General features: G+C 39.9%; 1 protein-coding gene across 1 annotated transcript; it reads left to right on the top strand.

The window, feature by feature from the left end:
* Window positions 1-243: 243 nt before the first annotated feature.
* On the top strand, window positions 244-3613 carry LOC111861767 (the record flags this gene model as incomplete). Its single annotated transcript, XM_023846604.1, has 3 exons — window positions 244-855; window positions 990-1304; window positions 3391-3613. Coding segments are annotated over 3 exons (954 nt in total), but the record flags the coding sequence as incomplete, so codon positions are not given.
* Between the last annotated feature and the right edge of the window lie 9501 nt (window positions 3614-13114).

Genomic DNA, 13114 nt, shown 5'->3' with positions numbered 1-13114 from the left:
ACAGGTGCGGCAAGTACAAAGATATGTTCCAAATGAAAGGGAAATCTGGAGAAGTAATACAGACTAGACAAGCTGTAGGGGGCGGGACTCTCGTGAAGAAAGTAGTAGACCTGAAGAAAGCAAAAATAACATCTGGGGCAGGAGTAGGGATCGAGAAAGAAATAACCGAGAGGAAAGGCCTAGAGGAACTGAGGAAAACTAAGTGTAGGGAGCCTTGAGGACCGAATTGCTTCCATATTTCAGAAAACTACAAGTTTAGGTCCCTCAGAAAATTTAACATTGTCTAAAGAAATTGATGAAGCAAAAATTGAAANAATTGATCAAGGGAAAACTGATTGTGACCAAATAGTATTGTTTATTAATGAGGAAGATTTAAGCAAAAGTCCACAAATTACAATTAAGTTTGAAAACAAGGAAGTTGCAATTGCATTGTTGGATTCTGGGAGTGAAGTGAATTTAATATCCCAAGATACATTTGACAAGTTGAGTAAGGCTGGGATTGAAGTGTTGACTTTGCCTGTCCAAGGAATAAACTTAGTAACTGCATTTGGCAAAAGGTCAAAGGGAATTAAGTTACAAATGTTAATGGAATTCAACATTGAGGAAGAGACATTTGAAGCAGTGTTTTTGGTGGCCCCACAATTGAATTGTGATGTTATTTTGGGTTGTAGTTTTTTGAAAGAATACGGTATTCAACTGTGTTTTGACTTAGGAAAGTTAGATTATGTTCGTCAAGGACAAACTAAGAGTGTCCAATTTCAAGCAACTGAACAAAATAATAAAAAATTTGTTCATCCCAAGGATATGAGTTTTACAAGCAATGTATTGACTAAAGAAGATCGCGGGAGTAACTTGGTTTTGACAGAGGCTGTACGAAATCAGTTTGAGAGGCAGCGTGCGTGGACCAGGGGCGCAGTGGGGTATTGGCGGAAGAAGATGACATAACCTTCAGCGCTGCAGACTGCAATCACANTCGCGGGAGTAAATTGGTTTTGACAGAGGCTGTACGAAATCAGTTTGAGAAAGTCGAGGCAGCGTGCGTGGACCAGGGGCGCAGTGGGGTATTGGCGGAAGAAGATGACGTAACCTTCAGCGCTGCAGACTGTTATCGCGTCCAAGAACCGAGCGAGACAAGATGTGCAGACCCCAGGGATATCCAAAGCGAAGAATTGGCCCAGATAATAGACCGAAGTTCGGAAATAAATTTGGAGCAGAAATTGCAATTATTTGAAGCATTAAATAAGTATTTGCCTAGTTTTACTGCACGACCAGGCAAGTGCTGTTTATTGAAGTATAAATTCCAGGTGAAGGCTGATCAGCCGTTATGCTCGTATTCTCGACCGGTTCCTTTTGCGTTTAGACCGGTTATCAAAGCACAAATACAAGATATGATCAAGGATGATATTTTGGAATTAAGTCACTCTGATATTTTGAATCCATTGACAATAGTACCTAGAGAAGGAAAAAAAAACCGTGTTTGCGTGGATGCACGAAAAGTAAACCAATATACTGAGCCTGATTTTGAACGAACTCCACCACTTCAAGAATTACTTCAGAGATTTGAAGGTGCCAAATTCATATCGTCGTTGCATTTAAATTCGGCCTTTTTACAAATTGAACTGCATGAAGAATCCAGAAAATAGACTGCGTTTTTGTTTGACTCAGTAGTATACCAACATAAAAGAGTTCCATATGGATTTAAGAATTCTTTACCAGCTTTTATGAGAGCATTGAGATTAGCATTGGGTGAAGGCACTGAGAGTTTTGTTTTAACATATGTAGACAATATTTTGGTTTATTCCAAAACGCTTGAAGAACATTTGAGACACCTAGATATTGTTATTGGAAAACTGATTCAAGCAGGTTTTACTTTGAATGCAGCCAAGTGCAAATTTTGCATTAAGGAAATAAATTTCCTAGGCCATGTCATCAGTCAAGCAGGAGTAGCTGCAGATCCTACCAGGATCGAAGCCATTTTGAATTATCCATCACCCAAGAACCAGAAACAGTTGAGGCAGTTTTTAGGGACCTGCAATTTTCATAATAGATTTATTTTGAAGTATTCAGAATATGTAGCACCACTATTGCCATTGTTGAGGAAAGGAGTTAAATGGGAATGGACAAGAGAAAGGGAGCAAGCATTTCAGGACCTAAGAAACAGTTTTGCCACAAGTTTGCAATTGGCACACCCAAGAGAAGATTTGCCATATGAAATTTATACAGATGCAAGTAAAGTAGGCATCAGCGCTATTTTAAGTCAGAGAAATAAATTAGGAGAAAATTTAATTATTTCAGCTGCATCAAGAGTTTTGACTGAGATAGAAAGAAGATATTCAGTATGTGAGCAGGCACTGTTGGCAGTTGTGTATGCTGTTAAGAAATTTCGAATTTATATTGTGTGACACCCAGTAACAGTTTATTCTGATAAGGCGCTATCCTTTTAGAGAAAATGCAATTTAACCTCTGATCGTGTTACCAGATGGATTATGCAATTGCAAGAATATAATCTGCAAATAAAGCACATTAGTGGAACTCAGAATTTCTTTGCAGACATATTAAGTAGGAATCCTGCAGGTTTAAGCCCAGAGCTTCGTAAGTTGCAGAACAGCAAACAGGATGTATTAGAAGCCAAAATTGATTTGGGAATCAACAGAGATGTAATAAAACAGTTAAGAGAACTACCCAAATTGCAGCGGGAGGACCCTAGTTTGCAGCAAATCAGGGAGAAAATCCAAACGAAAACAGCCAAAAATAATGAAATTTACTCACTTCAACAAGGAATAATGTGTCATGTGTCACCCATATTGGAGAGTCATGCTACCAAAGGAGCTGGAAGGACCTATATTTAAGTATATTCATCAGTCATTAGGTCACCAAGGAACGGATAAATGTTTGCATCAAATTTCAACAATGTTTTATGTCAAGAATTTAGGTAGAAAGTTACGAAAATTTATTGCAGGCTGTGACATTTGTCAAAGGGTAAAGCATCCCAACAGATCAGTTAAAGTGGAAACTTTATCACATTTGCTTCCAAGCCCAGGAGAATTAGTTGCAGTGGATTTATATGGTCCGTTACCTACAGGCCGAGGTGGAGTCAAGTATTTATTTGTATGTTTAGAAGTTTTTTCAAACCATGTGTCATTGTATTCGTTAAAAGCAGCAACCACTAAAGCGTGTCTTCACAAAATGACTGACCACTATTTAANACCGAGCGAGACAAGATGTGCAGACCCCAGGGATATCCAAAGCGAAGAATTGGCCCAGATAATAGACCGAAGTTCGGAAATAAATTTGGAGCAGAAATTGCAATTATTTGAAGCATTAAATAAGTATTTGCCTAGTTTTACTGCACGACCAGGCAAGTGCTGTTTATTGAAGTATAAATTCCAGGTGAAGGCAGATCAGCCGTTACCCTGAGTTAGTGAATCACATTCAGGACTGGTTGAATCAGTCAGTCAACCAGACTACAGGATACAAACCCATCGAATTATTGGAAGGTGGAACGAAAAGGGAAATTTTTAAAGAAATCATTCGGAAGTTGCCAGACAAGCCCCTTGAAGAAGAATTACCTATTAAAATTTTGAAAGCTTATAGTAGAACTAAAGACAAAGCAGAGAGAAGGAAGAGTAAGAGGAAAAAGGGTAGATTTGAATGGAAACCCCAAGTAGGTGATTTAGTTTTGGTCAGAAGTGCACCAGTTTCAGATGCTACTCGAGGTATCATCGGGAAATTTCAGCGAATATACGAGGGTCCGTTCCTAATAAGGAAGAGAATAAACTCTGGGTTATATGAGTTACAGAATGAGTTGGGGGAGGTTAAAGGGCTTTTTCATATTACCCATTTGAAGCCCTACATAGTTCAAGAATAGATTAGATATGAGGTACTATACACTAATGTAAATTTGGGAGTTAAATTAAGGAAGTAAAAGAACATGGAAACAGGTATATGTATAAATGAAAAGTGTAAACAAATTGGTTGTAAAGACAACAGTGCAGCATGATAAATGATTTTTCAGTGAAATTTAAAAGGGAAAGGAGAGTAAGTGAAAGTGCTACAAGAAAAAAAAATGAGTGAAACATTAAAAGGAAACTTAACATTTGCAATCAAGGACAATAATGGACAATATGTACCAGGAAGTATAGGAATATTGTAATTAAAGCTTTGTTATGTTTAACAATAGAAAACTTAAGTTTGACTATGTTATACAATAATAATCTAAATATAACAGTGTAAATAAGCAGTACAAAAAGTAAGTAAAGTAAATATATAAATGTATGTTAGAATACTGTCACAGCACTAATAAAAATCTATAAAGAAAGGAAAGTTAATGACATAGTATGAATGCAAAGTGAAAATGTGAGAAACCCATGTAAAGGAGTGAACAAAGAGAATATAAATTTGTTTAAAATTATACAAGTTAAATAACTATGTGAGCTGGGGGCATATTTTGAGTCAATAAGCATAGAATAGATAATTTGTAATAAAAAGAAGTTACAAAGTAATTGATGAAATGTTAAAGGGGAAGGTAGGTACAGTTGGACTGAAGGAATTTTGCAATTGGATTCAGATGCTAATAGTGTAAAGAAGAAGAAGGTACGTAGGAGAGTATGTGTACCCAAGGAGGGAACTTAATGATGTTTAAACCATAAGTTACGTCAAATATACCAATCCAGAGGGACTGATGAGTAAAGTCGAGATGATATAACTTTGAGTTATATTTTGACCCCAGGAGGTCGATGAACTACAAAGTGTATGTGTAAAGCCCAACAAAGTGAGGCAAGGTTGAAATAAAAGAGAAACATCCGTCATAATAACAACAGTCAAGTTATAATAGAGAAAGGATGGGTAGTAAGAAAGTTAAAGTTGAAAATGCTATAAATCTGAATCCAATATGCTATTGACACATTTGTGTAAACAAGTAAAAACTTGGGGTTAAATAGGCAAATTAAGACTCAAAATTATCTTTACAGCATTGAAAGAGTAAGTTAGATTATACGAGCTAGTGAGGAGTGGAAGCCCAGGCACTTGGTGATAGAGGCATGTACGGAAGATTATATATTAAGACTTGTTGGTAATAAATTAAATCGGTTAAAGGTTTCCAGGCAACTAAATAAATTTTTACATATTTATGGTTTGCCCAAATGATGCAAAAATATATTTGGGAGTTTGTAACCGATTACTAGTGGACTTGAATGTGTGAGGCCCTGGAGGGGAGGTGCCTACATGGCGATAGCACGGCGTTATTTTGTATGTGCAGTTTTGTAGCTGGAGAGTGGACGGTGGATCCCCGGATTGATGTGGGGAACGATGTCATCTAGGGTGTGGTGCTGGGAAGGCCCTTAAGTCTGTTAGCGTCGCCAAGCCAGTGGTACGACTTGATAAGATACACTCCTCGTGAGTGGAGGCACTGGCTATTTCCTCATAGAATCGCCTTTGTAGGCAGGACAGTGTCAATGTAACTACTATAAATAGTGAGTGATGTATAATTGAAAATGACAGATTAGTGATTGTGACAAAGAATAAGTAAATTAAACCTAAGGTTGTAAAGCCAAGGGTTCCTTGTGCTGAAGTTTCTTCGAAGAAAGACCTGTTATCGACCTGAGAGGAGGTCCATGCCTACCATTATCCTAAATCCAACCTGGTTACTTCTGTACCCAAATTGCAAGGAAGATTATCTAGAAATAACAGAGTAAGAGGAGGGGTAAAGGTGGGCGGAGCGGCAAGCAGGAGTAGCCGTAGCAACTACGAGGAGGAAAGGAGCGGCCAAAGCAGCGGGCAAAAGAAGAGGGACAGTAGTACAGTATCACGCTAGGATAAGGGTAGACAAATTTAAGGAATGCAAACTGATAACAGCCATCGACTGTGCAAACAAAATTACACTCTGTGCAAGTAAAGCATTTAGACGGAGAATGTGAAGTCTAACTGCTTCAGTCCATTGGAAGAATACCTAGCAGTTATATTCAGAATATAACAGAACTGAATCAAATGCTGTTGACCCAGCTGGGTAATAATGATGGGATATGTGTTGCTCCACGAATGTACACACTCAAAGTGTCGTGTTCAGAACAGGAACAAATTGACATTATGGTAACAAGCCAGGAATTCAATTGTAAGTGTATATCTGTGTAGCATACTGAAGTCCTTTCTTTCCTTTTTTTTTTTTTTTTAGATATATACAAATCTGCAAAACGAACCATTAAATATTTATCACAAAAGGTAAGTTTCAGAAAAGCATCAAAGAAATTCCCACTCCTTAACATGAAATAACCTTTTCTTACACTCTTGGGAGGAGCCTTTTGTGCAGCACATCGTGCACTGTTGAACGTGCAAGTTGTAACTGCAAGCTAGCAGCACGAATTGATTTGCGCAGACATTTGCGCAATTGACATTTTCTTCAGAGTTCCACAATTTACATGCAACAGACTACCTATAGTTCTCAGTTTTTGTTTTTTCTTTTCTTGTCCTAGAACCGAATGCTTTTCCGCGTAGGATGTTGACATCCATGTTTCAGTTACCACACTCATGAGAAATCAGAACAGAAAGCGCTGATTCACATATTAATGGCTTTAATCAACCGCAGTAGTTTGTTACATGCAGTTGAATAGTGTTACAGTTTCTTAGATTACTCAGCATTGCCGACATGCGAGAAGTCAGGTTATTGTTAATGGTGGAACATGATGTGTGATGAGAATCAACTTTTCTTAATTTTTACTTTCTACAACTTTAATTTCACTTAGCACTCTGAACACTGATATGAGGCTCGAATTGGAATGCGACTATGTGAATAATATGATGTGTCTGCTGCGGTAATCTGACTTCCGCAAACCGAAAGGAAATTTATGGCTTGTCTGCATGTAATTTTATTGTTGAATCATAGCTTTCAACATTCATGTGCAAGAAATCAAATCTGACTGGCCTATGCACAATGCTGCCGATATGTGTTGTCATGGACGAGTACTGTGTCATCACTACTTAGACCAGCTCGTCCTCACGAAGCAAGCTTCTAACAATAGACGAAACAGCACAGCCAACAACGGTCTCTTCAAAACCAAAAGGTCAGTACAGCTCAAATAGGCTCAAATAGGCTTTGAAGAGTTCGAAAAGCCGCTACACGGTGATTGCGGCTGTTGTGCCCTGAAGGCCGACTCCCGGTAATATGTTAAGAGAGTATTTAACTTTTTGTATTTTAGGGGAAAATGTTGGCTAGGATACAATTAGTTTTGGGGAAATACTAAGACATAAGAAAGAGGATGTAAGAAGGGTTAAGAAACTTCAAGGAATTTCTGCGTATGGAGTTAGACGGCCGTTAGCTTTTGACGCGTCGATGTCTTGTCAGCAGAATGACGTTGAATGAATACCGAACTGCTAACTCTACAGAATCTACACTTGAGTGAAGGGAGGGACGTTTACAGGTAAAAGTGTTAGCCAAATGGGCTAGCGGTAAGGGGCGTGTCTACCCCCTTAGGATCCCAGCCATTGAGATCACCCACCATGGGATAAGACGTCATTATAGGCGGACTTACACCCCCCAGGAAAGTAATGAGTTAGCATGAATAAAGGTATATAACCAGGAGGGCAAATTATTATGGGGATTATTCGAACAGTAATTTTGGCCGATTGCGGCCGGAGGCCATGTTGGAAGAAGCACCGACTAAGCGACGGGCCACGCCATCCATCTGCAGTCTCCACGCAAAGTAAGTGAAACTACTCTTATCGCCATGCATAATAATTGTGATATTATCAAAGTGTAACCCCTCCAATGGGACTTGAGTTAGGAACGTTACAAGTGTACAGGGCATTAGAGTGACTAAAGGGAGTGATGCAGAGGTAGACAGGTGTAATACAGAGGCTGCAGCTGGTGTGTCTAGATGCAGGGATGCGTAATTCCAAAAGTAAGGTCTCCTAGGTTTGAAAATATAAAATAAACATTTATTTTCAATTTTGGATACATCAGTTGAATCTTGAACATGTACTCATTTCTCTGCATAATCGCAATTTCGGTCGATGCATTTTTGTAGGCGCAGTGGCAGTTTTTGTATGCCCATGTCATACCAGTTCACCTCCATGCTGTTCAGGAAACTTCGAACCTCAGCTTTCACCTCATCGTCATTGTTGAAGCGTTTTCCAGACAAATGTTCTTTCAACTTTGGAAAGAGATGGTAGTCACTGGGCGCCAAGTCCGGACTATAGGGTGGATGGGTGATGATGTTCCATCCAAACTGTGGCAGTTGAGCGACGGTTTGTCGGGCAGCATGGGGGGCGAGCGTTATCGTAGAGAATGCTTACGCCCTTGCTCAACATCCCTCTTCTTCGGTTCTGAATCGCCCGCCTGAGTTTTCTCAGTGTCTCACAATATCTCTCAGCGTTTATTGTGTTCCCAGTTTCCATAGTCAGCCAACAATACCCCGTTTCAATCCCAAAACACAGTTGCCATGACTTTACCGGCAGACTGTGTTTGCTTGAATTTTCGAGGCTTAGGCGAAGAGGAATGCCGCCACTGACGTGATTGTTGTTTCGTCTCAGGTGTGAAGTGGTACGCCCAGGTTTCGTCGCCTGTGACAATTGAATTCAAGAAGTTGTCCTTTTCGTCAGCATTGCGGCGAAGAAATTCACGGGAAGAGTCAACTCTCTGCCGTTTGTGGCCTTCCGTAGGCATTCGCGGGACCCATCTTGCGCACACCTTCCGATAATTATCTTAATTAACTTCTCTGTCAAAACCCGATAAATGGTGGTTCGGGAAACCTCGGGAACCGAAATGCAGAGATCATCGAGTGTGATGCGCCTATCCTGATGCATGACTCGCTCAATCTTCGCGACTGTCTCGTCAGAAATTGACGGTCTCCCAGTTCTTTTTTCGTCGTGTATTGCAGTACGACCAGATTCANTGAGGTCCAAGAATCGTCTAAGAAAGTGTAATGGTAATCCGACACCAGTCGGCTCTTTGTGATATTACTAAAATGTATATAACTGTATATTACGTGTTTATACTAATATAGGGTAGCATAGGGTGAGGATGTGGGTTTCTGTTTTTGTGATTTCCTCCCTTACCAATTTCGCACCTGCGCCCTCCTGCCAAGCCCGGTGAACAGTGTGCCCCTAGCCAATGAAGCAAATGGAGCAATGATAGAGGAAGTAATTAAGCAGTTTCCTTAGCCCACCCCCTGTGACTGAAGTACAGAAGGTGGCAGCGGGGATACCTCCACGCCCCCCTTCCACCACGGCATAACAAGTGGCGTAACAGCGGTCATATGTCCTAAACAAACTGTTCGCTGGTGTTCTTCTGAAAGAAGAATAACATACCAGGATGTGAACCCTAGTTTTTTCTTCCATGTGGCAAGGTGAGACTGAGTCTACTTGGCATGTTGATCATTAGTGGAACTACTGTAACAGCCCTGGATGATAGATTAGTATGAAACATTTTGGTGGAATGAGAATTGGCAAGGGAAACCGAAGTAATCGGGGACAACCTGAGTCAGTGACACTTTGTCCACCACAAATTCCAAAGTATCTGACCTGGGATCGAACCTAGGTAGCCAAATCCAATGATTATCCCTCTGAGCTATGGCATGGCCTAAGTGAACCCTGGGTTACTGTCCCTTTAAATGGGCTAAATGCCACTCATTACTATCACTTTAAATGGGCTAAATGACGCACTGTGCTTTATTCAATGATGATTTTCAAGTACAATGTTTATAAGTGTGATAAGTATGATGACTGGGAGTGACAAATGGTGAATGTCAACGGAAGGAGCCATTTGTCAGAAATTTAGGGGAAACTTCATTCAAGATATATGATATTTTAAGTCAGGACCTTCTGATTTATTTTCATTAAGCTTTTCTCAGGCACACTTTCTTCTCTTCAGATTTTGCACATCCAAGGTAGTATTTACAATGCAGTTTATGGAACTCGCATGGTCGCATATGCCAAATTAATAGGGTAGCTATTGTATATGAAAGATCTAACATAGGCAACTCGTTAGTGACGTTTGAAAAAAATGGCTACCAACAATTAAGCTTCTATAATGTGCACACTGTATGTTAGAATCTGAAAATGGAGTCGCAAAGTAACCAACCGCTGATTACACAGGTCTGCAAAAATATTTTTTTTTCAGCTGCATGGAATATTTTTGGTAAACTTTATGTTTTCTAGGATGCTGAATCCAAAAATGACCTCAATTTCCCCTTATCACGTACGGTTTTTTGGAAAATAACAGGGGTCTCTGGCTCGACTGCCCCACAGGCATAAGAAGCAGGGATGTTTTGTATAACCTGCCTGCTGGCCCAACAACATGGTTATTATTTTGAAGTCTCCACAAACCATCCATTGGTGTTCTTGATAGTTGACTTTCTCAAGTATCACAGCCAAATCGTTAGTTTTCTTCCAAATGCACCAAATGTCCCATAAGAATTGATGCAAACGTATTTCCATTATGCAGCAAGACTACTTTGAGGTTTGTTTTAGATGAATCAATGAAAATGCGCCACTCAGATGGATCATATTCTATTTCAAAGCATTTCATGAGCACTGGAACATCATTACAAAAAACGAGATTTCCCTCTTTGGAGAAAAATTGAGTGAATTCCTTCTCTCGGTGCCTGTACCACGAGAATGATGTTGCAGGTGACAGCAAGTTTTTATTTTTTAGTCTTGACCATAGCAATTCGGCTGCATCTTTGGAAAGGCCTAAATCTCTAAGTCATTGAGCTCACTCTGAGAAAAAGGTTTGGGGTCCCTCATCAACAGAAAAATCTGAGCTGGATTCATCCTAGGGTAGTAATATAGTTCCATCCTCCGAATCACTCTGTATATCATCCAAACTGGAAGGTGGGAGGGGAACTGGTATTTCAGAGCTATGAGGCACTGGACAAATAGCTGAATTAAGGTTTGGGTAAGATATTTTCTTTTTATTTTTTGTATTAAAGCCTTTCACATCTACCGAACAGAAATAACAATCAGTCGTGTGGTTTTGCTGTTCATGCCACATCATAGGAATGCCAAAACGAAATGAGTTTTTCTTACCCTTAAACAACAAACAAAGATCTTCCTCGCACCTTCTGCACACCTTGTGAGGAGCCCAAGGTTTGTCTTGATCCCCAAGTTTCAATTTGAAATAAGCAAAATACACTTTCTTCACAAAATCACTTATGTTTCTTTGTTGACTACGTATTCACCACACATAAAAGAAAAGTTGTCCGGNATTTGTATTATTTTTTAGATTCACTCTTATAAATATTATTTTAAAGTAAGAAATAATTATTGGACATGGTTTTTAGAATCAACAATAGGATACCAGATTTCATGTTGAAGAGAAATTTCACGCAAAATTCAACTAAATATATGAGTTTTGCAAAAAAAAAAAAATTTGATGTGATGGATTTTTTTACTATTTATTCTGGTTTTAGTGGGACAAAATCTATAAGAAACAGTAAAAATATCCTATGCAGTTTTTTGGTTGCAGACCTGTGTTATGAATCATATCAGCAACTCTCCCAATGGACCTGGATGTAGTTCTTACATACATGGCTATGTTTTCGGAGAACTATTATGTCGCTAAAAATAATGTCGAAGTTTATGGTTCTAAATCATCAACGTGTAACCGACTTCAACTGGTACAGCTTAATTCACTGACACTGAATATGAATTATAAATTAGAGGGTTGTGTGAGTTAACTAACACCAATCACGGGGGCCTCGCGGCCCGAGGTACGAACCGTCCCCGCCCGCCAGAACTCTGGGACTGCGGGCCCGAACCCCACTCAAGGCATGGATGTCTGGATGTCTCCTGTGTGCGCCTACCCCGTGCTTGTGCCGCTCAGCATACAGGCAGAGGCCTCGCGATGGGCCTACCCCCAGTGTCAGGTTGTCACTGGTGACGAAAGTTGGGTTTATGGCTATGACCCTTAAAGTAAGCAGCAACTGTCCCAATGGAAGAGCCCTTCTTCACCTCGGCCAAAAAAAGCTGGACAAGTCAAGGGCAACATTAAGTCCATGTTGATCTGTTTTTATGATACTGACGGGATTGTTCATAAGGAGTTTGTCTCTCCTGGTCAGACAGTCAATAAAGAGTTCTATCACGATGTTCTAAGGTGTTTGAGGGAGGGCATGAGGAGAAAACGTCTAGAGAATTGGCGCGGGTATTCCACCATGATAATGCACAACTGCATACGGCTTACAATGTGCAGGAATTTTTGGCTAAAAACAAGATGGCATTTGTTCCCCACCACCATACTCACCAGACTTAGCTCCATGGGACTTCTTTCTCTTCCCATGATGAAAATCAAGTTGAAGGGGCAAAAATTTGATACAGTTGAGGAAATTCAAGCTGAAACGCAGATGGTACTAAACATCCTAACAAAGAAAGACTTTGGATACATTTCTAAAGTGGCAGAAACGCTGGGATCGGTGTATGCGCTCCCAAGGGGACTACTTTGAAGGTGATGGTGCAGAATAAGATCCAGGCAAGTTTTTATTAATATATTTCGGGAACTTTTGGATACACAAAGAAAATCTGGTCTTCCCTCCACAACAACTATTGGAAACATATAGTAGGTGTGGAGCAAATGGTGGACTATGAACTGGCCAAGATAAACTGGAGTATTCAGAGAAAACCCACCCCAATACCACTTTGCCCATAACATGCTCTGGAATCGATCCCAGTCCAACACTATGGGTAGGCTGATTAGCCACCTGGACTGTGCCATGACCTACTGTAACTTATATTTGATATCAAGTTATATATGCTAATAACCGTGGATCCATTGTGTTGGAAGCCTAGAATTAGAGTGGTCAAAGGGGATGTCATATCTATGGGTACTGAATCACACATTACAATACATGGACAGCAAAGGGGCTTTTCAATTCTGTAAGCAACATATACATCATGCATCACTGAAGGAACTGTTGCAAACGATGTCTTATATGAGGTAAATGCTGAAACTATATAATGAGGACCAATGGGACATCTCAAAATCGTAGCATTTTATGCAAATGGCACTGGGAGGCAGCACTATGAGCTTCAGTAATGAGGTGCAAAACCTACACATAGATCTGTTTTCAAAGCACATCTGAAACATGAGAGGTTCTGTATTCCAAATTACCACTTTTATCACACCAAC

This window comes from Cryptotermes secundus, unplaced genomic scaffold, assembly GCF_002891405.2.
Source record: "Cryptotermes secundus unplaced genomic scaffold, Csec_1.0 scaffold383, whole genome shotgun sequence".
Classification (NCBI taxonomy): domain Eukaryota; kingdom Metazoa; phylum Arthropoda; class Insecta; order Blattodea; family Kalotermitidae; genus Cryptotermes; species Cryptotermes secundus.
The sequence above is the reverse complement of the archived record's forward strand: the minus strand, read 5'-3'. Positions and strand labels throughout refer to the sequence as shown.